Source organism: Salmo salar, chromosome ssa02 (genome assembly GCF_905237065.1).
Source record: "Salmo salar chromosome ssa02, Ssal_v3.1, whole genome shotgun sequence".
Taxonomy (NCBI): domain Eukaryota; kingdom Metazoa; phylum Chordata; class Actinopteri; order Salmoniformes; family Salmonidae; genus Salmo; species Salmo salar.
In genome coordinates this window covers 93,979,087-94,003,117 of record NC_059443.1, presented here as the reverse complement: position 1 = coordinate 94,003,117, position 24,031 = coordinate 93,979,087, and the positions used below count along the sequence as shown (strand labels likewise).

The following is a 24,031-nucleotide window of genomic DNA, read 5'->3' as shown; positions in this document are numbered from 1 at the left end:
GTAACTAGGTAAGGGTTGGTTACTGTAAGAGGTCTACCTAGGTAAGGGTTGGTTACAGTAACTAGTTAAGGATTAGTTACTGTAACTAGGTAAGGGTTGGTTACTGTAAGAGGTCTACCTAGGAAAGGGTTGGTTACTGTAAGAGGTAAGGATTGGTTACTGTAAGTAGGTAAGGGTTGGTTACTGTAACTAGGTAAGGATTAGTTACTGTAAGAGGTCTACCTAGGTAAGGGTTGGTTACTGTAACTAGGTAAGGGTTGGTTACTGTATCTAGGTAAGGATTAGTTACTGTAAGAGGTCTACCTAGGTAAGGGTTGGTTACTGTAACTAGGTAAGGGTTGGTTACTGTAACTAGGTAAGGATTAGTTACTGTAAGAGGTAAGGGTTGGTTACTGTAAGAGGTAAGGGTTGGTTACTGTAAGAGGTAAGGGTTGGTTACTGTAAGAGATCTACCTAGGTAAGGGTTGGTTACTGTAACTAGGTAAGGGTTGGTTACTGTAACTAGGTAAGGGTTGGTTACTGTAACTAGGTAAGGGTTGGTTACTGTAAGAGGTCTACCTAGGTAAGGGTTGGTTACTGTAAGAGGTAAGGGTTGGTTACTGTAAGAGGTAAGGGTTGGTTACTGTAAGAGGTAAGGATTGGTTACTGTAAGAGGTAAGGGTTGGTTACTGTAAGAGGTAAGGGTTGGTTACTGTAATAGGTAAGTGTTGGTTACTGTAATGGTCTACCTAGGTAAGGGTTGGTTACTGTAAGAGGTAAGGGTTGGTTACTGTAAGAGGTCTACCTAGGTAAGGGTTGGTTACTGTAAGAGGTCTACCTAGGTAAGGGTTGGTTACTGTAAGAGGTCTACCTAGGTAAGGGTTAGTTACTGTAACTAGGTAAGGGTTGGTTACTGTAAGAGGTCTACCTAGGTAAGGGTTGGTTACTGTAAGATGTCTACCTAGGTAAGGGTTGGTTACTGTAAGAGGTAAGGGTTGGTTACTGTAAGAGGTCTACCTAGGTAAGGATTAGTTACTGTAACTAGGTAAGGGTTGGTTACTGTAAGAGGTCTACCTAGGTAAGGGTTGGTTACTGTAAGAGGTCTACCTAGGTAAGGGTTGGTTACTGTAAGAGGTAAGGGTTGGTTACTGTAAGAGGTCTACCTAGGTAAGGGTTGGTTACTGTAAGAGGGAAGGATTGGTTACTGTAAGAGGTCTACCTAGGTAAGGGTTGGTTACTGTAAGAGGTAAGGTTTGGTTACTGTAAGAGGTAAGGATTAGTTACTGTAAGAGGTAAGGGTTGGTTACTGTAAGAGGTAAGGATTGGTTACTGTAAGAGGTAAGGGTTGGTTACTGTAAGAGGTAAGGGTTGGTTACTGTAATAGGTAAGTGTTGGTTACTGTAAGAGGTCTACCTAGGTAAGGGTTGGTTACTGTAAGAGGTCTACCTAGGTAAGGGTTGGTTACTGTAAGAGGTAAGGGTTGGTTACTGTAAGAGGTAAGGGTTGGTTACTGTAAGAGGTCTACCTAGGTAAGGGTTGGTTACTGTAAGAGGTCTACCTAGGTAAGGGTTGGTTACTATAAGAGGTCTACCTAGGTAAGGGTTGGTTACTGTAAGAGGTAAGGGTTGGTTACTGTAAGAGGTAAGGGTTGGTTACTGTAAGAGGTCTACCTAAGTAAGGGTTGGTTACTGTAAGAGGTCTACCTAGGTAAGGATTGGTTACTGTAAGAGGTAAGGGTTGGTTACTGTAAGAGGTCTACCTAGGTAAGGGTTGGTTACTGTAAGAGGTAAGGGTTGGTTACTGTAAGAGGTCTACCTAGGTAAGGGTTAGTTACTGTAAGAGGTAAGGGTTGGTTACTGTAAGAGGTAAGGGTTGGTTACTGTAACTAGGTAAGGGTTGGTTACTGTAAGAGGTCTACCTAGGTAAGGATTGGTTACTGTAAGAGGTCTACCTAGGTAAGGGTTGGTTACTGTAAGAGGTCTACCTAGGTAAGGGTTGGTTACTGTAAGAGGTAAGGGTTGGTTACTGTAACTAGGTAAGGATTGGTTACTGTAAGAGGTCTACCTAGGTAAGGGTTGGTTACTGTAAGAGGTAAGGGTTGGTTACTGTAAGAGGTCCTAAAGGGTTGGTTACTGTAAGAGGTCTACCTAGCTACAGGGTTGGTTACTGTAAGAGGTCAAGAAGGGTTGGTTACTGTAAGAGGTCTACCTAGGTAAGGGTTGGTTACTGTAAGAGGTCCCGTAAGGGTTGGTTACTGTAAGAGGTCTACCTAGGTAAGGGTTGGTTACTGTAAGAGGTCACCAAGGGTTTGGTTACTGTAAGAGGTCTACCTAAGTAAGGGTTGGTTACTGTAAGAGGTCTACCTAGGTAAGGATTGGTTACTGTAAGAGGTAAGGGTTGGTTACTGTAAGAGGTAAGGGTTGGTTACTGTAAGAGGTAAGGGTTGGTTACTGTAAGAGGTCTACCTAGGTAAGGGTTGGTTACTGTAAGAGGTCTACCTAGGTAAGGGTTGGTTACTGTAAGAGGTCTACCTAGGTAAGGGTTGGTTACTGTAAGAGGTCTACCTAGGTAAGGGTTGGTTACTGTAAGAGGTAAGGGTTGGTTACTGTAAGAGGTAAGGGTTGGTTACTGTAAGAGGTCTACCTAAGTAAGGGTTGGTTACTGTAAGAGGTCTACCTAGGTAAGGATTGGTTACTGTAAGAGGTAAGGGTTGGTTACTGTAAGAGGTCTACCTAGGTAAGGATTGGTTACTGTAAGAGGTAAGGGTTGGTTACTGTAAGAGGTCTACCTAGGTAAGGGTTGGTTACTGTAAGAGGTAAGGGTTGGTTACTGTAAGAGGTCTACCTAGGTAAGGGTTAGTTACTGTAAGAGGTAAGGGATGGTTACTGTAAGAGGTAAGGGTTGGTTACTGTAACTAGGTAAGGGTTGGTTACTGTAAGAGGTCTACCTAGGTAAGGGTTGGTTACTGTAAGAGGTCTACCTAGGTAAGGGTTGGTTACTGTAAGAGGTCTACCTAGGTAAGGGTTGGTTACTGTAACTAGGTAAGGGTTGGTTACTGTAACTAGGTAAGGGTTGGTTACTGTAAGAGGTCTACCTAGGTAAGGGTTGGTTACTGTAAGAGGTAAGGGTTGGTTACTGTAACTAGGTAAGGATTGGTTACTGTAAGAGGTCTACCTAGGTAAGGGTTGGTTACTGTAAGAGGTAAGGGTTGGTTACTGTAAGAGGTAAGGGTTAGTTACTGTAAGAGGTAAGGGTTGGTTACTGTAAGAGGTAAGGGTTGGTTACTGTAACTAGGTAAGGGTTGGTTACTGTAAGAGGTCTACCTAGGTAAGGGTTGGTTACAGTAACTAGTTAAGGATTAGTTACTGTAACTAGGTAAGGGTTGGTTACTGTAAGAGGTCTACCTAGGTAAGGGTTGGTTACTGTAAGAGGTAAGGATTGGTTACTGTAAGTAGGTAAGGGTTGGTTACTGTAACTAGGTAAGGATTAGTTACTGTAAGAGGTCTACCTAGGTAAGGGTTGGTTACTGTAACTAGGTAAGGGTTGGTTACTGTATCTAGGTAAGGATTAGTTACTGTAAGAGGTCTACCTAGGTAAGGGTTGGTTACTGTAACTAGGTAAGGGTTGGTTACTGTAACTAGGTAAGGATTAGTTACTGTAAGAGGTAAGGGTTGGTTACTGTAAGAGGTAAGGGTTGGTTACTGTAAGAGGTAAGGGTTGGTTACTGTAAGAGATCTACCTAGGTAAGGGTTGGTTACTGTAACTAGGTAAGGATTAGTTACTGTAAGAGGTCTACCTAGGTAAGGGTTGGTTACTGTAACTAGGTAAGGGTTGGTTACTGTATCTAGGTAAGGATTAGTTACTGTAAGAGGTCTACCTAGGTAATGGTTGGTTACTGTAACTAGGTAAGGGTTGGTTACTGTAACTAGGTAAGGATTAGTTACTGTAAGAGGTAAGGGTTGGTTACTGTAAGAGGTAAGGGTTGGTTACTGTAAGAGGTAAGGGTTGGTTACTGTAAGAGATCTACCTAGGTAAGGGTTGGTTACTGTAACTAGGTAAGGGTTGGTTACTGTAACTAGGTAAGGGTTGGTTACTGTAACTAGGTAAGGGTTGGTTACTGTAAGAGGTCTACCTAGGTAAGGGTTGGTTACTGTAAGAGGTAAGGGTTGGTTACTGTAAGAGGTAAGGGTTGGTTACTGTAAGAGGTAAGGATTGGTTACTGTAAGAGGTAAGGGTTGGTTACTGTAAGAGGTAAGGGTTGGTTACTGTAATAGGTAAGTGTTGGTTACTGTAAGAGGTCTACCTAGGTAAGGGTTGGTTACTGTAAGAGGTAAGGGTTGGTTACTGTAAGAGGTCTACCTAGGTAAGGGTTGGTTACTGTAAGAGGTCTACCTAGGTAAGGGTTGGTTACTGTAAGAGGTCTACCTAGGTAAGGGTTAGTTACTGTAACTAGGTAAGGGTTGGTTACTGTAAGAGGTCTACCTAGGTAAGGGTTGGTTTCTGTAAGATGTCTACCTAGGTAAGGGTTGGTTACTGTAAGAGGTAAGGGTTGGTTACTGTAAGAGGTCTACCTAGGTAAGGATTAGTTACTGTAACTAGGTAAGGGTTGGTTACTGTAAGAGGTCTACCTAGGTAAGGGTTGGTTACTGTAAGAGGTCTACCTAGGTAAGGGTTGGTTACTGTAAGAGGTAAGGGTTGGTTACTGTAAGAGGTCTACCTAGGTAAGGGTTGGTTACTGTAAGAGGGAAGGATTGGTTACTGTAAGAGGTCTACCTAGGTAAGGGTTGGTTACTGTAAGAGGTAAGGTTTGGTTACTGTAAGAGGTAAGGATTAGTTACTGTAAGAGGTAAGGTTTGGTTACTGTAAGAGGTCTACCTAGGTAAGGGTTGGTTACTGTAAGAGGTAAGGGTTGGTTACTGTAAGAGGTCTACCTAGGTAAGGGTTGGTTACTGTAAGAGGTCTACCTAGGTAAGGGTTGGTTACTGTAAGAGGTAAGGGTTGGTTACTGTAAGAGGTAAGGGTTGGTTACTGTAAGAGGTCTACCTAGGTAAGGGTTGGTTACTGTAAGAGGTCTACCTAGGTAAGGGTTGGTTACTGTAAGAGGTCTACCTAGGTAAGGGTTGGTTACTGTAAGAGGTAAGGGTTGGTTACTGTAAGAGGTAAGGGTTGGTTACTGTAAGAGGTCTACCTAAGTAAGGGTTGGTTACTGTAAGAGGTCTACCTAGGTAAGGATTGGTTACTGTAAGAGGTAAGGGTTGGTTACTGTAAGAGGTCTACCTAGGTAAGGGTTGGTTACTGTAAGAGGTAAGGGTTGGTTACTGTAAGAGGTCTACCTAGGTAAGGGTTAGTTACTGTAAGAGGTAAGGGTTGGTTACTGTAAGAGGTAAGGGTTGGTTACTGTAACTAGGTAAGGGTTGGTTACTGTAAGAGGTCTACCTAGGTAAGGATTGGTTACTGTAAGAGGTCTACCTAGGTAAGGGTTGGTTACTGTAAGAGGTCTACCTAGGTAAGGGTTGGTTACTGTAAGAGGTAAGGGTTGGTTACTGTAACTAGGTAAGGATTGGTTACTGTAAGAGGTCTACCTAGGTAAGGGTTGGTTACTGTAAGAGGTAAGGGTTGGTTACTGTAAGAGGTAAGGGTTAGTTACTGTAAGAGGTAAGGGTTGGTTACTGTAAGAGGTAAGGGTTGGTTACTGTAACTAGGTAAGGGTTGGTTACTGTAAGAGGTAAGGGTTGGTTACTGTAAGAGGTAAGGGTTGGTTACTGTAAGAGGTAAGGGTTGGTTACTGTAAGAGGTAAGGGTTGGTTACTGTAAGAGGTCTACCTAGATAAGGGTTGGTTACTGTAAGAGGTAAGGGTTGGTTACTGTAAGAGGTCTACCTAGGTAAGGGTTGGTTACTGTAAGAGGTCTACCTAGGTAAGGGTTGGTTACTGTAAGAGGTCTACCTAGGTAAGGGTTGGTTACTGTAAGAGGTAAGGGTTGGTTACTGTAAGAGGTAAGGGTTGGTTACTGTAAGAGGTCTACCTAAGTAAGGGTTGGTTACTGTAAGAGGTCTACCTAGGTAAGGATTGGTTACTGTAAGAGGTAAGGGTTGGTTACTGTAAGAGGTAAGGGTTGGTTACTGTAAGAGGTAAGGGTTGGTTACTGTAAGAGGTCTACCTAGGTAAGGGTTGGTTACTGTAAGAGGTAAGGGTTGGTTACTGTAAGAGGTCTACCTAGGTAAGGGTTGGTTACTGTAAGAGGTCTACCTAGGTAAGGGTTGGTTACTGTAAGAGGTCTACCTAGGTAAGGGTTGGTTACTGTAAGAGGTCTACCTAGGTAAGGGTTGGTTACTGTAAGAGGTAAGGGTTGGTTACTGTAAGAGGTAAGGGTTGGTTACTGTAAGAGGTCTACCTAAGTAAGGGTTGGTTACTGTAAGAGGTCTACCTAGGTAAGGATTGGTTACTGTAAGAGGTAAGGGTTGGTTACTGTAAGAGGTCTACCTAGGTAAGGATTGGTTACTGTAAGAGGTAAGGGTTGGTTACTGTAAGAGGTCTACCTAGGTAAGGGTTGGTTACTGTAAGAGGTAAGGGTTGGTTACTGTAAGAGGTCTACCTAGGTAAGGGTTAGTTACTGTAAGAGGTAAGGGATGGTTACTGTAAGAGGTAAGGGTTGGTTACTGTAACTAGGTAAGGGTTGGTTACTGTAAGAGGTCTACCTAGGTAAGGGTTGGTTACTGTAAGAGGTCTACCTAGGTAAGGGTTGGTTACTGTAAGAGGTCTACCTAGGTAAGGGTTGGTTACTGTAACTAGGTAAGGGTTGGTTACTGTAACTAGGTAAGGGTTGGTTACTGTAAGAGGTCTACCTAGGTAAGGGTTGGTTACTGTAAGAGGTAAGGGTTGGTTACTGTAACTAGGTAAGGATTGGTTACTGTAAGAGGTCTACCTAGGTAAGGGTTGGTTACTGTAAGAGGTAAGGGTTGGTTACTGTAAGAGGTAAGGGTTAGTTACTGTAAGAGGTAAGGGTTGGTTACTGTAAGAGGTAAGGGTTGGTTACTGTAACTAGGTAAGGGTTGGTTACTGTAAGAGGTCTACCTAGGTAAGGGTTGGTTACAGTAACTAGTTAAGGATTAGTTACTGTAACTAGGTAAGGGTTGGTTACTGTAAGAGGTCTACCTAGGTAAGGGTTGGTTACTGTAAGAGGTAAGGATTGGTTACTGTAAGTAGGTAAGGGTTGGTTACTGTAACTAGGTAAGGATTAGTTACTGTAAGAGGTCTACCTAGGTAAGGGTTGGTTACTGTAACTAGGTAAGGGTTGGTTACTGTATCTAGGTAAGGATTAGTTACTGTAAGAGGTCTACCTAGGTAAGGGTTGGTTACTGTAACTAGGTAAGGGTTGGTTACTGTAACTAGGTAAGGATTAGTTACTGTAAGAGGTAAGGGTTGGTTACTGTAAGAGGTAAGGGTTGGTTACTGTAAGAGGTAAGGGTTGGTTACTGTAAGAGATCTACCTAGGTAAGGGTTGGTTACTGTAACTAGGTAAGGGTTGGTTACTGTAACTAGGTAAGGGTTGGTTACTGTAACTAGGTAAGGGTTGGTTACTGTAAGAGGTCTACCTAGGTAAGGGTTGGTTACTGTAAGAGGTAAGGGTTGGTTACTGTAAGAGGTAAGGGTTAGTTACTGTAAGAGGTCTACCTAGGTAAGGGTTGGTTACTGTAAGAGGTAAGGATTAGTTACTGTAAGAGGTAAGGGTTGGTTACTGTAAGAGGTAAGGGTTGGTTACTGTAAGAGGTAAGGGTTGGTTACTGTAAGAGGTAAGGGTTGGTTACTGTAAGAGGTAAGGGTTGGTTACTGTAAGAGGTAAGGGTTGGTTACTGTAAGAGGTAAGGGTTGGTTACTGTAAGAGTTAAGGATTGGTTACTGTAAGAGGTAAGGGTTGGTTACTGTAAGAGGTAAGGGTTGGTTACTGTAAGAGGTAAGGGTTGGTTACTGTAAGAGGTAAGGATTGGTTACTGTAAGAGGTAAGGGTTGGTTACTGTAAGAGGTAAGGGTTGGTTACTGTAATAGGTAAGTGTTGGTTACTGTAAGAGGTCTACCTAGGTAAGGGTTGGTTACTGTAAGAGGTAAGGGTTGGTTACTGTAAGAGGTCTACCTAGGTAAGGGTTGGTTACTGTAAGAGGTCTACCTAGGTACGGGTTGGTTACTGTAAGAGGTCTACCTAGGTAAGGGTTAGTTACTGTAACTAGGTAAGGGTTGGTTACTGTAAGAGGTCTACCTAGGTAAGGGTTGGTTACTGTAAGATGTCTACCTAGGTAAGGGTTGGTTACTGTAAGAGGTAAGGGTTGGTTACTGTAAGAGGTCTACCTAGGTAAGGATTAGTTACTGTAACTAGGTAAGGGTTGGTTACTGTAAGAGGTCTACCTAGGTAAGGGTTGGTTACTGTAAGAGGTCTACCTAGGTAAGGGTTGGTTACTGTAAGAGGTCTACCTAGGTAAGGGTTGGTTACTGTAACTAGGTAAGGGTTGGTTACTGTAACTAGGTAAGGGTTGGTTACTGTAAGAGGTCTACCTAGGTAAGGGTTGGTTACTGTAAGAGGTAAGGGTTGGTTACTGTAACTAGGTAAGGATTGGTTACTGTAAGAGGTCTACCTAGGTAAGGGTTGGTTACTGTAAGAGGTAAGGGTTGGTTACTGTAAGAGGTAAGGGTTAGTTACTGTAAGAGGTAAGGGTTGGTTACTGTAAGAGGTAAGGGTTGGTTACTGTAACTAGGTAAGGGTTGGTTACTGTAAGAGGTCTACCTAGGTAAGGGTTGGTTACAGTAACTAGTTAAGGATTAGTTACTGTAACTAGGTAAGGGTTGGTTACTGTAAGAGGTCTACCTAGGTAAGGGTTGGTTACTGTAAGAGGTAAGGATTGGTTACTGTAAGTAGGTAAGGGTTGGTTACTGTAACTAGGTAAGGATTAGTTACTGTAAGAGGTCTACCTAGGTAAGGGTTGGTTACTGTAACTAGGTAAGGGTTGGTTACTGTATCTAGGTAAGGATTAGTTACTGTAAGAGGTCTACCTAGGTAAGGGTTGGTTACTGTAACTAGGTAAGGGTTGGTTACTGTAACTAGGTAAGGATTAGTTACTGTAAGAGGTAAGGGTTGGTTACTGTAAGAGGTAAGGGTTGGTTACTGTAAGAGGTAAGGGTTGGTTACTGTAAGAGATCTACCTAGGTAAGGGTTGGTTACTGTAACTAGGTAAGGGTTGGTTACTGTAACTAGGTAAGGGTTGGTTACTGTAACTAGGTAAGGGTTGGTTACTGTAAGAGGTCTACCTAGGTAAGGGTTGGTTACTGTAAGAGGTAAGGGTTGGTTACTGTAAGAGGTAAGGGTTAGTTACTGTAAGAGGTCTACCTAGGTAAGGGTTGGTTACTGTAAGAGGTAAGGATTAGTTACTGTAAGAGGTAAGGGTTGGTTACTGTAAGAGGTAAGGGTTGGTTACTGTAAGAGGTAAGGGTTGGTTACTGTAAGAGGTAAGGGTTGGTTACTGTAAGAGGTAAGGGTTGGTTACTGTAAGAGGTAAGGGTTGGTTACTGTAAGAGGTAAGGGTTGGTTACTGTAAGAGTTAAGGATTGGTTACTGTAAGAGGTAAGGGTTGGTTACTGTAAGAGGTAAGGGTTGGTTACTGTAAGAGGTAAGGGTTGGTTACTGTAAGAGGTAAGGATTGGTTACTGTAAGAGGTAAGGGTTGGTTACTGTAAGAGGTAAGGGTTGGTTACTGTAATAGGTAAGTGTTGGTTACTGTAAGAGGTCTACCTAGGTAAGGGTTGGTTACTGTAAGAGGTAAGGGTTGGTTACTGTAAGAGGTCTACCTAGGTAAGGGTTGGTTACTGTAAGAGGTCTACCTAGGTACGGGTTGGTTACTGTAAGAGGTCTACCTAGGTAAGGGTTAGTTACTGTAACTAGGTAAGGGTTGGTTACTGTAAGAGGTCTACCTAGGTAAGGGTTGGTTACTGTAAGATGTCTACCTAGGTAAGGGTTGGTTACTGTAAGAGGTAAGGGTTGGTTACTGTAAGAGGTCTACCTAGGTAAGGATTAGTTACTGTAACTAGGTAAGGGTTGGTTACTGTAAGAGGTCTACCTAGGTAAGGGTTGGTTACTGTAAGAGGTCTACCTAGGTAAGGGTTGGTTACTGTAAGAGGTAAGGGTTGGTTACTGTAAGAGGTCTACCTAGGTAAGGGTTGGTTACTGTAAGAGGGAAGGATTGGTTACTGTAAGAGGTCTACCTAGGTAAGGGTTGGTTACTGTAAGAGGTAAGGGTTGGTTACTGTAAGAGGTAAGGATTAGTTACTGTAAGAGGTAAGGGTTGGTTACTGTAAGAGGTCTACCTAGGTAAGGGTTGGTTACTGTAAGAGGTAAGGGTTGGTTACTGTAAGAGGTCTACCTAGGTAAGGGTTGGTTACTGTAAGAGGTCTACCTAGGTAAGGGTTGGTTACTGTAAGAGGTAAGGGTTGGTTACTGTAAGAGGTCTACCTAGGTAAGGGTTGGTTACTGTAAGAGGGAAGGATTGGTTACTGTAAGAGGTCTACCTAGGTAAGGGTTGGTTACTGTAAGAGGTAAGGGTTGGTTCCTGTAAGAGGTAAGGATTAGTTACTGTAAGAGGTAAGGGTTGGTTACTGTAAGAGGTCTACCTAGGTAAGGGTTGGTTACTGTAAGAGGTCTACCTAGGTAAGGGTTGGTTACTGTAAGAGGTAAGGGTTGGTTACTGTAAGAGGTCTACCTAGGTAAGGGTTGGTTACTGTAAGAGGTCTACCTAGGTAAGGGTTGGTTACTGTAAGAGGTAAGGATTAGTTACTGTAAGAGGTAAGGGTTGGTTACTGTAAGAGGTAAGGGTTAGTTACTGTAAGAGGTCTACCTAGGTAAGGGTTGGTTACTGTAAGAGGTAAGGATTAGTTACTGTAAGAGGTAAGGGTTGGTTACTGTAAGAGGTAAGGGTTGGTTACTGTAAGAGGTAAGGGTTGGTTACTGTAAGAGGTAAGGGTTGGTTACTGTAAGAGGTAAGGGTTGGTTACTGTAAGAGGTAAGGGTTGGTTACTGTAAGAGTTAAGGATTGGTTACTGTAAGAGGTAAGGGTTGGTTACTGTAAGAGGTAAGGGTTGGTTACTGTAAGAGGTAAGGGTTGGTTACTGTAAGAGGTAAGGATTGGTTACTGTAAGAGTTAAGGGTTGGTTACTGTAAGAGGTAAGGGTTGGTTACTGTAAGAGGTAAGGGTTGGTTACTGTAAGAGGTCTACCTAGGTAAGGGTTGGTTACTGTAAGAGGTAAGGGTTGGTTACTGTAAGAGGTCTACCTAGGTAAGGGTTGGTTACTGTAAGAGGTCTACCTAGGTAAGGGTTGGTTACTGTAAGAGGTCTACCTAGGTAAGGGTTAGTTACTGTAACTAGGTAAGGGTTGGTTACTGTAAGAGGTCTACCTAGGTAAGGGTTGGTTACTGTAAGAGGTCTACCTAGGTAAGGGTTGGTTACTGTAAGAGGTAAGGGTTGGTTACTGTAAGAGGTCTACCTAGGTAAGGATTAGTTACTGTAACTAGGTAAGGGTTGGTTACTGTAAGAGGTCTACCTAGGTAAGGGTTGGTTACTGTAAGAGGTCTACCTAGGTAAGGGTTGGTTACTGTAAGAGGTAAGGGTTGGTTACTGTAAGAGGTCTACCTAGGTAAGGGTTGGTTACTGTAAGAGGTAAGGGTTGGTTACTGTAACTAGGTAAGGATTGGTTACTGTAAGAGGTCTACCTAGGTAAGGGTTGGTTACTGTAAGAGGTAAGGGTTGGTTACTGTAAGAGGTAAGGGTTAGTTACTGTAAGAGGTAAGGGTTGGTTACTGTAAGAGGTAAGGGTTGGTTACTGTAACTAGGTAAGGGTTGGTTACTGTAAGAGGTCTACCTAGGTAAGGGTTGGTTACAGTAACTAGTTAAGGATTAGTTACTGTAACTAGGTAAGGGTTGGTTACTGTAAGAGGTCTACCTAGGTAAGGGTTGGTTACTGTAAGAGGTAAGGATTGGTTACTGTAAGTAGGTAAGGGTTGGTTACTGTAACTAGGTAAGGATTAGTTACTGTAAGAGGTCTACCTAGGTAAGGGTTGGTTACTGTAAGAGGTAAGGGTTGGTTACTGTAAGAGGTCTACCTAGGTAAGGGTTGGTTACTGTAAGAGGGAAGGATTGGTTACTGTAAGAGGTCTACCTAGGTAAGGGTTGGTTACTGTAAGAGGTAAGGGTTGGTTACTGTAAGAGGTAAGGATTAGTTACTGTAAGAGGTAAGGGTTGGTTACTGTAAGAGGTCTACCTAGGTAAGGGTTGGTTACTGTAAGAGGTCTACCTAGGTAAGGGTTGGTTACTGTAAGAGGTAAGGGTTGGTTACTGTAAGAGGTCTACCTAGGTAAGGGTTGGTTACTGTAAGAGGTCTACCTAGGTAAGGGTTGGTTACTGTAAGAGGTAAGGATTAGTTACTGTAAGAGGTAAGGGTTGGTTACTGTAAGAGGTAAGGGTTAGTTACTGTAAGAGGTCTACCTAGGTAAGGGTTGGTTACTGTAAGAGGTAAGGATTAGTTACTGTAAGAGGTAAGGGTTGGTTACTGTAAGAGGTAAGGGTTGGTTACTGTAAGAGGTAAGGGTTGGTTACTGTAAGAGGTAAGGGTTGGTTACTGTAAGAGGTAAGGGTTGGTTACTGTAAGAGTTAAGGATTGGTTACTGTAAGAGGTAAGGGTTGGTTACTGTAAGAGGTAAGGGTTGGTTACTGTAAGAGGTAAGGGTTGGTTACTGTAAGAGGTAAGGATTGGTTACTGTAAGAGGTAAGGGTTGGTTACTGTAAGAGGTAAGGGTTGGTTACTGTAAGAGGTAAGGGTTGGTTACTGTAAGAGGTCTACCTAGGTAAGGGTTGGTTACTGTAAGAGGTAAGGGTTGGTTACTGTAAGAGGTCTACCTAGGTAAGGGTTGGTTACTGTAAGAGGTCTACCTAGGTAAGGGTTGGTTACTGTAAGAGGTCTACCTAGGTAAGGGTTAGTTACTGTAACTAGGTAAGGGTTGGTTACTGTAAGAGGTCTACCTAGGTAAGGGTTGGTTACTGTAAGAGGTCTACCTAGGTAAGGGTTGGTTACTGTAAGAGGTAAGGGTTGGTTACTGTAAGAGGTCTACCTAGGTAAGGATTAGTTACTGTAACTAGGTAAGGGTTGGTTACTGTAAGAGGTCTACCTAGGTAAGGGTTGGTTACTGTAAGAGGTCTACCTAGGTAAGGGTTGGTTACTGTAAGAGGTAAGGGTTGGTTACTGTAAGAGGTCTACCTAGGTAAGGGTTGGTTACTGTAAGAGGGAAGGATTGGTTACTGTAAGAGGTCTACCTAGGTAAGGGTTGGTTACTGTAAGAGGTAAGGGTTGGTTACTGTAAGAGGTAAGGATTAGTTACTGTAAGAGGTAAGGGTTGGTTACTGTAAGAGGTCTACCTAGGTAAGGGTTGGTTACTGTAAGAGGTAAGGGTTGGTTACTGTAAGAGGTAAGGATTGGTTACTGTAAGAGGTCTACCTAGGTAAGGGTTGGTTACTGTAAGAGGTAAGGCTTGGTTACTGTAAGAGGTCTACCTAGGTAAGGGTTGGTTACTGTAAGAGGTCTACCTAGGTAAGGGTTGGTTACTGTAAGAGGTAAGGGTTGGTTACTGTAAGAGGTCTACCTAGGTAAGGGTTGGTTACTGTAAGAGGGAAGGATTGGTTACTGTAAGAGGTCTACCTAGGTAAGGGTTGGTTACTGTAAGAGGTAAGGGTTGGTTACTGTAAGAGGTAAGGATTAGTTACTGTAAGAGGTAAGGGTTGGTTACTGTAAGAGGTCTACCTAGGTAAGGGTTGGTTACTGTAAGAGGTAAGGGTTGGTTACTGTAAGAGGTAAGGATTGGTTACTGTAAGAGGTCTACCTAGGTAAGGGTTGGTTACTGTAAGAGGTAAGGGTTGGTTACTGTAAGAGGTCTACCTAGGTAAGGGTTGGTTACTGTAAGAGGTCTACCTAGGTAAGGGTTGGTTACTGTAAGAGGTAAGGGTTGGTTACTGTAAGAGGTCTACCTAGGTAAGGGTTGGTTACTGTAAGAGGTCTACCTAGGTAAGGGTTGGTTACTGTAAGAGGTAAGGATTAGTTACTGTAAGAGGTAAGGGTTGGTTACTGTAACTAGGTAAGGGTTGTTTACTGTAAGAGGTCTACCTAGGTAAGGGTTGGTTACTGTAAGAGGTAAGGGTTGGTTACTGTAAGAGGTAAGGGTTGGTTACTGTAAGAGGTCTACCTAGGTAAGGGTTGGTTACTGTAAGAGGTAAGGGTTGGTTACTGTAAGAGGTCTACCTAGGTAAGGGTCCTCTGTGATTGCCAACAAGGGTTTTGCCACCAAGTACTAAGTCATGTTTTGCAGAGGAGTGTCAAATACTTATTTCCCTCATTACAATGCAAATCAATTTATAACATTTTTGACATGCGTTTTTCTTGATTTTTTTGTTGTTATTCTGTCTCTCAACTGTTCAAATAAACCTACCATTAAAATTATAGACTGATCATTTCTTTGTCAGTGGGCAAACGTACAAAATCAGCAGGAGATGAAATACTTTTTTCCCCCTCACTGTATATATACCATAAAGATTTACACTTAGTCAAAATTACACAAATTCCTCACATCTTAGCTGGGCCTTGTATTGTCCCCCGTCACGACCTGACCACAGTTACCTTGTCGCTGTAACGTTGAATCTTTAGTCGGTTACCAATACAGACCTACTAGCCTACTTACATTATCAAAGTAAGATCTCTCTACGTTAAATATATAACTTTAACTATCGTCTTAGTTTAACCATAATCACAGTAGCCATGAGAGAGACTATTGCAAAATGTTTTTATATTTTTTTTAAATATTTTAGTTCACCTTTATTTAACCAGGTAGGCAAGTTGAGAACAAGTTCTCATTTACAACTGTGACCTGGCCAAGATAAAGCCAAGCAGTTCGACAACATACAACAACACAGAGTTACACATGGAGTAAAACAAACATACAGTCAATAATACAGTAGAAAAATAAGTCTATATACAATGTGAGCAAATGAGGTGAGATAAGGGAGGTAAAGGCAAAAAAAAAAAGGCCATGGTGGCAAAGTAAATACAATTATATCAAGATATTACAAACTAATACAAATTATGCCAATAATTGAATTACGAATGACACCTATCCTAATCGATGAATTTGTCATGTTAAACTAGGACGTTATATTTTGGTGTATAGTAATTAACCTTATATTATTATTTTATATTATTATATTATATATATATATGTATTTATTATAACAGGGCTGTCAATCGACAAGCCCCAAGTGGATACGCCGTGGACCAATCAGGAGCCGCGCTGCAGAAAGTTTGCCTTATATGGATAAAAGGAGGGGCGGGGTGGTACGACGAATGCGGATATAAAAGCGGGAACCTTGGCAACGGTTTTTATGTCACTTCTGTTTCTTCACTGCCCAGGAGTATAGAGACACTTTCTCTTAATAACACCGCTAAATCTTCCTACTAAAACTCAGGTAAGACATGTAATATTGTAACTTTATGTTTTATTTGTTACTTTTCTGTCGAAGTTAATGATTTGTAGTTAAGGTAAAAGTTAATTATCCAAGTTAGCTAGCTAATTTGTTCCCGTTTCAGAGAATGGCCGTAACGTTACTGGGTGTGTACGATGTTTTTCTAGCAGCTAGCTATCAGAGTTTACACTGGTTTTAAATGTGCTTTCTGGTCCTTTTTAAATGTGTACGGAACTGATTTTTAATCTAGTTAGGTAGCATTAGTAGTATCTCTGAAGTGGGTGTGCCGTCCTGTCTTATCGTTGACAGTAAGCTAAATTAAATCGTTAGCATGACGGCCGTCCACTGTTACAATGACTTGCTACCTACTTGTACAAACCATTTTTACATCCCCCCCCTAGTTTGTTTTTCACAAATGTAGTATGATATTTAACTCGCCCTGTTAAAGTGGTTGTAGGGTTATCTGGCTAAATCCACTAGCATTCGTCAGGCTGTTTAAAACGTTAAAGGTAGCTCAATGATTTCCTATGTGTTTTATGACGGCATGTTGAGTAACTTGTTAGATATTTTATGACTATTTGACTCAACAGATGAGTCAGTGTTTCTGGAGGGGTGAATGTGTCACTGTTTTTAATAGGTAACATTACACATCAGTCCAAGTTACACGCCTCAACATATGGACTATAGTGTAATCTGATGGCACGGAAGCTTTTCTTTTGGAAGTATTTTCAGGCTAGATGTGAAGCTTTCTGACCTAGCCTGGGTTAGTCTGGGTGTTTATCCCGGTCCTAGGGAGTGTCCTCTCCTTTAGATCCTATTTGAAGGATAGATGTTTAACTGTGACCTAGCCTGGGTTAGTCTGCGTGTTTATCCATAGTCCCAGGGTGGTCGATCCCGGGCTCTTTATCCCGGTCCTAGGGTAGTAGCCTCTACTTTTGGAAGGGTTTTCAGGCTAGATGTGAAGCTGTCTGACCTAGCCTGGGTTAGCCAGGGTGTTTATCCCGGGTCCCAGGGAGTGGCCGCTGTCATGGACCAACACATGTCAAAGGGGAGCTCCAACTATTGCCTTATATGGTGATGCCTCGACCAGATACACCCAGGCTTTTATCTGGCGGCGCAGTCTTGGTGTTACTACATGGCACAGTTATAAACTAAATCTATAACTTCTCTATTTTACCACTACACTACTAACCTTTATTAACCTTATAAAGCAGTTATTTTTCATGCGTTTGTAGGATAAATGAAATATAGTGGTTGTGTAAACGCCTAGTGACTGACTGGTCTGTAGTGTTGGTCTTGAGCGCCACCTAGCGGTCATTCACTGATAGGACGCTGGCTCTACCGGGTGCGCCGCCTGTCTATTACTATAAACACCTCAGTCTAATTTCTGTTTTTTTTCTCCATCTCGGTGCAGAAATGGAAGACGAAATCGCCGCTCTGGTCGTTGATAACGGCTCCGGTATGTGCAAAGCCGGTTTCGCCGGAGATGATGCTCCTCGGGCCGTGTTCCCCTCCATCGTGGGTCGCCCCAGACATCAGGTAATTAACACCTCATCTGCCATCTTAATTACTGAAATATTCCTTCTTTATCCGCTATACTGTATATTCATACTGTTTACATTACTATTGTAACTTTAATGTTTGTCAACCATTTGACTTTGTCTCTAGTGAAAATTACACTGACTGCTTTATGTAGTAGTAAACCAGTATGTTTACCTATAGACATTAACAATATGTAATTTAATAGTTTCTGTGATATGCAACGTCATTAATACTGTAGATTAGCCAAAACTTTCCTGTGAGTACATTGTCACTGACCTGAGTATCTGTCTCCAGGGAGTGATGGTTGGCATGGGCCAGAAGGACAGCTACGTTGGAGACGAGGCTCAGAGCAAGAGGGGTATCCTGACTCTGAAGTATCCCATCGAGCACGGCATCGTCACCAACTGGGACGACATGGAGAAGATCTGGCATCACACCTTCTACAACGAGCTGAGAGTGGCACCAGAGGAGCACCCAGTCCTGCTCACCGAGGCCCCCCTCAACCCCAAAGCCAACAGGGAGAAGATGACCCAGGTACATGTTGCGCACCTCTACCTTTACTCTTCAGTTCTCCCTCTTCTTCCTTCCTTTACTGTTTAGTTCTGCCCTCTTCTTCTCGCTCACTCTCCTCCTCTCCTCCAGGCCCTCTGTCCTTACAGCTGATCTGTCAACACCCTCTGGAAGCTTCAGGTCTCCTGTCGGTCTGTTCTACCTCTCTGCATCCTGCTGGCTGCTAGCTAGGACTGACTAGACTAACCTATAGGACAGGAACAGGACTAATATTGATGGCTAGATTAACCTGTAGGACGGCAACAGGACTAATATTGATGACTAGGACTGACTAGACTAACCTATAGGACAGGAACAGGACTAATATTGATGGCTAGATTAACCTGTAGGACGGCAACAGGACTAATATTGATGACTAGGACTGACTAGATTAACCTGTAGGGCAGCAACAGGACATTGATGAGGACTAGATTAACCTGTAGGACAGCAACAGGACATTGAGGACAGTGCTGTGAATGAGTTACTCTAGTGGTTTTATATTGATGTTACAACATGTAGGAATGGCTGCTGAGTTTCTCCACTAATGTAACGTCAGTTTCCCCTCTTGACTCACTGGACAGCATGGTCTACTACTGCGTGCTGTGACTCCTGTCGTCGGCCAGCACCGTGACTCACATCCCTCCCCTTTTCTCTCTCTCGCCGTCTTCTCCAGATCATGTTTGAGACCTTCAACACCCCTGCCATGTACGTGGCCATCCAGGCCGTGTTGTCCCTGTACGCCTCTGGCCGTACCACCGGTATCGTCATGGACTCCGGCGACGGCGTGACCCACACGGTACCCATCTACGAGGGTTACGCTCTGCCCCACGCCATCCTGCGTCTTGATCTGGCCGGACGCGACCTCACAGACTACCTGATGAAGATCCTCACGGAGCGCGGTTACAGTTTCACCACCACGGCCGAGAGGGAAATCGTACGTGACATCAAGGAGAAGCTGTGCTACGTGGCGTTAGACTTTGAACAGGAGATGGGCACTGCCGCCTCCTCTTCCTCTCTGGAGAAGAGCTACGAGCTGCCCGACGGACAGGTCATCACCATCGGTAACGAGAGGTTCCGTTGTCCGGAGGCCCTCTTCCAGCCCTCCTTCCTTGGTGAGTCTCTAAACTAATCTCTCTAAAACAGCCGATCCATGTCGTGTCCAGTTTGGCAGCCATTTTGTGTTGCGTTTTTGTGACGGCGATTTTTGTCTCCTCTCTCCAGGTATGGAGTCTTGCGGTATCCACGAGACGACCTTCAACTCCATCATGAAGTGTGACGTGGACATCCGTAAGGATCTGTACGCCAACACAGTGCTGTCCGGAGGAACCACCATGTACCCCGGCATCGCTGACAGGATGCAGAAGGAGATTACGTCTCTGGCTCCTTCCACCATGAAGATCAAGGTGACTATAAACACGTCCATATCTCTGAACCGCTGGTCCTGCTTCCTCCTGTAGTTAACAGCGTTACTACTTCCTGTTGTAGTTGGCAGGGTTACGGTTGTTTTGAGGTCAGATGCTAGAACTACAGTGTGAACGTCTGTACTCATGTTAACGTTACTCCCTCCTTCCTATCTCTCCTGTCCTCCAGATCATCGCCCCTCCAGAGCGTAAATACTCCGTCTGGATCGGAGGCTCCATCCTGGCTTCTCTCTCCACCTTCCAGCAGATGTGGATTAGCAAGCAGGAGTACGACGAGTCCGGTCCCTCCATCGTCCACCGTAAATGCTTCTAAAAACAACAACCAAACCTGTACAGACTCTCTCCTTCCCTCGTTGCCATTCCTATGAAGACTCTCTGGTTCGACTCGGTCTGGTTTTTTTTGTGTTTGCAGAGCTCCTGTCAGAACATCTTGTCCACAGACGTGTTTGTGTCTTCTCCTGCTGTCAGTCTGTCTGAGAGCCTTCCTGTTTTGGCTGGATGTGACAGGATGTGATGTCATCATTGTCCGACAGCAGCCTTGTTGACGGTCGTGACTCCTCCCTGTTTTGAGTTACAGTCTTAATGTTTATTATGTTCCGCCACCCTTTATTGACCTCTATGGAGGTGTTTTCTGTCTCACCCTAATCCCCCTCTACCTAGTTCACTATTGACCAGGGCCCATAGGGATCTAGTGTGTTATCTAAGGGGGAATAGTGTTGTATTTTGGGGGACCTTAACTCTAGGCTCTCTGTGTGGGGGGGAGAGAGGAGAAGCTTAATATGTAAATGATATTAAAAACGATAGTTTTTTTTGTACCATCAGTCTTATTGATACATGGTCCAGCTTGTTTTGTTATGCAAAGAGGTTTGACCTTCTAATGAGGGTAAAGGTGTTCCTCTCTCTGGGAGGCAGGTGTCTCCTGTTGTGGACACAGATCAATACAATAAAAGTGCACATGTCTATTGAAATGGATTGTTCTCTTCTGTCTTCCTGCATCATGTTGTTCTGGTTTGTTCTTAGCCTGGCTGCTAGTCTGTTTAGGTAACGTCCTGCTCATTTGTACTTTGTCATAATGCCAGATTGCTGATTTTAAGGCCAGTCTGTTTTTGTATGACGTGGATTATAAAAAGGGGGTGGACCAGGTGACTAAACAGACTGGTAGCCAGGCTAGATGTTTGAGATGGGATCTTTTTTTGGCTGCAAAAAAAGATAAATGGAGAAGTGGCAAATCCGTATGCGCTATTATTTTGAAGGGAAGTTCTCCGCTGGCGTCTGAATTTATAGCCTTGGGCGTAGTGCAAACGGGACATCCTGTTAAATGTGGTTGGTGTCGTCACTGACTCGGAAACCAAGTAGTTTATTAGACTAAAGATTAAATTAACTTCACACAGTGGTGAAAGGGCATTTCCATGAAACGTAATTTTTTTTACACTAATACATAACATCCAGGTTAAGGGTCAACCAAAACCCGCCAACGAATGTTCAGACAGTAGGTATCAGGATCTATACTTTGGTTTAATTTGTTGCTCTATAAGGACTTCCTGTCTGAGTCAGTGACAGTAGCTGGATGATTATTTTTTTTATTTGGTTAATTTGATCAGGGTGTTTCCTTCACCCTGGTACTGTTTCCCCCCCTGTAGCCCCTGAGTCTGAGGACGCTGAACAACTTGACTGATGCATTCTGGTTTTTTTTCATAATACAATCGCAGATCTAAATAAGATGGCTGTGGTGTCGCTCTCCCTTTTTTTTTCTTCTGTGGTACATATAAAGGTCGATGCTTAACTTGCCTTTTGTGAAATTTATTCTCGTTCTTTTCCGTAAATCTCCCACGTCTAATAGCCGACCTGTTGACCAGAGCGTCAGTTTCAAAACCAGACTAGGTACACTTGACATTTAAAGCGACAGGGTTTTTTTGTGACAACTTTTTGAGAGTTGGAAACACATTGAACTTTAGATTTGTATTTAGGTACATGACAACTTTAATGAGCAAGTACATGTCTAAGTCCCATCATGCACTGGTTTTTATCTGCAACAAATCAGTTTGGTGAAAAATTCCCTGATTTTTATTTATACAGTTTTGAGAATATTCACTTAAATCTATCGCCAATTGGATGGAAACCTTTTCATGTGAACATTCAATACACCTGGCTCTCAGTTTACCACCGCTACACCTGGTTATCAGTTTACCACCGCCACACCTGGTTATCAGCGGAGCCTTGTCTGGCAGCGAAACAATTCATTCAGCCTTATTTACTGCCTTTTAATAAAAAATACAGCTGATTTTGCTGAATTGCTTAAACAAATGTGGTTTCTACTGACAATTGAGATGTACAAACTATGGCATAAAGGGGACGACGACCGGATAAGAGGCAATCCGTAATTTCGATTAAGACTTTAGAGAGCGAGCTAGGACGGACGTAGTCAATGTAACTATTTGTTCAGCACTTTTGAAATGTACAGCGATAGAATTAAGAACAAGGGCCGTTCTTACAGTGTTCTCCCTGTACACCAAGTCAGAAACCGTAGGATAAATAAAGGGGAAATATAAGCAGACAATGAAAGCTCTTACAATATTGAACGATTACATTTCTCACAAACAGGTTATAGGCTACATGTGCACCACCAAGTCAGAACAGTAGGATAAGTTAAGAGGTGAAAACAGGCCAAATTATTAGGGTGAGGTACATGGGCTACTAACAGCTTACTACACAACATACACTTGGTGTTACATTCTCAGCTACAGTATTGTCACGGCTGTCAGAATGATCGGACCAAAATGCAGCGTGTTCGTAGTTCCACATATATTTATTGTGAAATTAAAATGCAAAGACACGAAAATACTTGAAACACACAGAAAAAAAAAATTGCCGTAGAGAGGGAAAACACACTACTCAAAAGATAATCACCCACAAACACAGGTGGGACAAACAACATAAATATGATCTCCAATTAGAGGTAACGAGGATCAGCTGCCTCCAATTGGAGATCAACTCAAACAACACCAACATAGAAATACAAAACTAGAAACTGAACATAGAAATTACAAAAACAGACAAACACCCTCCTGTCACGCCCTGACCTACTACCATAGAAAATAGCATTTTACTAGATGCTCTTATCCAGAGCGACTTACAGTAGTGAATACATACATTTCATGCATTATTATTATTATTCTTTTGTACTGGCCCCCCGTGGGAATCAAACCCACAACCCTGGCGTTGCAAACACCATGCTCTACCAACTGAGCCACAGGGAAGACACTTATCTCCCTGACTTAATACATAATTTATACAGCAGCAGCAAACAAAACATTTTTTTGGACTCACCTTGTTGCTGTGCTCACTTCAACAAGAAGGTGGCGGTGCTCCAAAAAGGTTGAATCATGATGACATCAGTGATCTTCAGGACGTAGCTCTAGAAAGATGCCCGAGTTCCCGGATTTACAATTCTGAATTGGATGAAAGTTCAACATGTATTTTCCCAGTCGTAGGTCGTGTTTTTTCCACGAGTTTCCAGTTGTCTTGAACTCACTAAAGTCAGATTTTGCAGTTTCGGGAGTTAACAGTTGTTTTGAACGAGGCACAAATAATGCTTCAAATCATCCAGGTTGCATCACATCCGGGTCGTGATTTTGGGAGTCCCATAAGGTGGCGCACAATTGGCCCAGCTTCGTCCGGGTTTGGCCCGGGGTAGGCCTACATTGTAAATAAGAATTTGTTCTTAACTGACTTGCCTAGTTAAATAAAGGTTAAATAAAAAATAAATTAAATTAATTGACAGCGTGGCCAATGTTGAATGTTTATAATTTTAAAATAGGAAAAGAGAACCTTAATCTTAGACTTGAATATCAGGCTAATGATTTGCTCTGCAACGCTTGCAGTTAGCCACTGATTCCTTCCAAATCACTCATTGTTGAATTTTGCGATTTTCAAGTTGTTATGTAATGTTTATGTCCAATGGCCGATGAGCACCGATACGTTTTATCTATTTATTTATATTACTATATATATTATATATATTTATATCTATTTATCTATTTGTTTCTCTTAATCATTTATCTTCATATGACAAGGATGAAAAAGGATTTGCCAGTAGATTGTCGACTTGATTCATGATGATGAAAGTGTGATGTTGACATGATCAGTCCAATCAAAGCTACTGTATATATAACGTGATTTGGTTGTCATTTTATCTGTGGCCAATGACCTTGAGCCTTCTTGGATGGGCACTTCAAATGTAACTCTATGGCAGCACCCAAAAGGGGGCTTTGAATTTTAGAGCTCTACCCTTAGGACTTGGTGGTGGCGTAGTGTCCCCATGAGTGACAGAACACTGAGCCAATCATGGCGCAACGTTCCGTATTTTCTGCTGCTGTCTTGCCCCTCCACCACAGAAAGCACTGAGCTGGGCTGAAACACCTGCATTTTGGAGCTGCTTTACTCAAGAAAACACAAAAGAGACCATGTTTGTATGCAGCTTTATTAACTCAATTATGTATATATATATATATTTTTTTTTTACATTGTTTGCAAACTGATATGTGACACGTATTAATGCCAAAATAACATGCAAAACAGGCAAACAGGCAACAAAGGTGGGGCTCAAAACAATCTCTATGGGCAAGGACAGACAAGATATGATCTTTCCTCTTAAAGAGGAACTTACATTTTACATTTACATTTTAGTCATTTAGCAGACGCTCTTATCCAGAGCGACTTACAGTAGTGAATGCATACATTTCATACATTTTTTCCCCCGTACTTATTTACCACCTTAGTTACCATAATGAAAACATTATAAAACTGCCAATTGAGGTGCTAAAGGAGAAGTTAAGTCATTTATGTTATTTTATTAGCTAGAATGAACAATTTTAGAGTGAAAATTACATTTATTTTTATTGGGGAGACAACCCTCTCTGGGGGGTTTGGGGATGGGGGGAAGACTTTATAGGTGCGGCTTCCGGAAAATGTTCCGTCCTCAATGTTCCGGTGTGAAACAGAGC

The 24,031-nt window shown here is 42.6% G+C and overlaps 1 protein-coding gene across 1 annotated transcript; it reads left to right on the top strand.

Moving 5' to 3' along the window:
• Positions 1-15,392: 15,392 nt before the first annotated feature.
• LOC106595815 (actin, cytoplasmic 1-like) lies at positions 15,393-19,996 on the top strand. Its single transcript, XM_014187166.2, has 6 exons — positions 15,393-15,519; positions 16,931-17,055; positions 17,353-17,592; positions 18,281-18,719; positions 18,829-19,010; positions 19,198-19,996. The coding sequence occupies exons 2-6, from the start codon at positions 16,933-16,935 to the stop codon at positions 19,339-19,341; spliced, it is 1,128 nt and encodes a 375-aa protein (XP_014042641.1). The 5' UTR covers positions 15,393-15,519; positions 16,931-16,932; the 3' UTR covers positions 19,342-19,996.
• Positions 19,997-24,031: the final 4,035 nt, after the last annotated feature.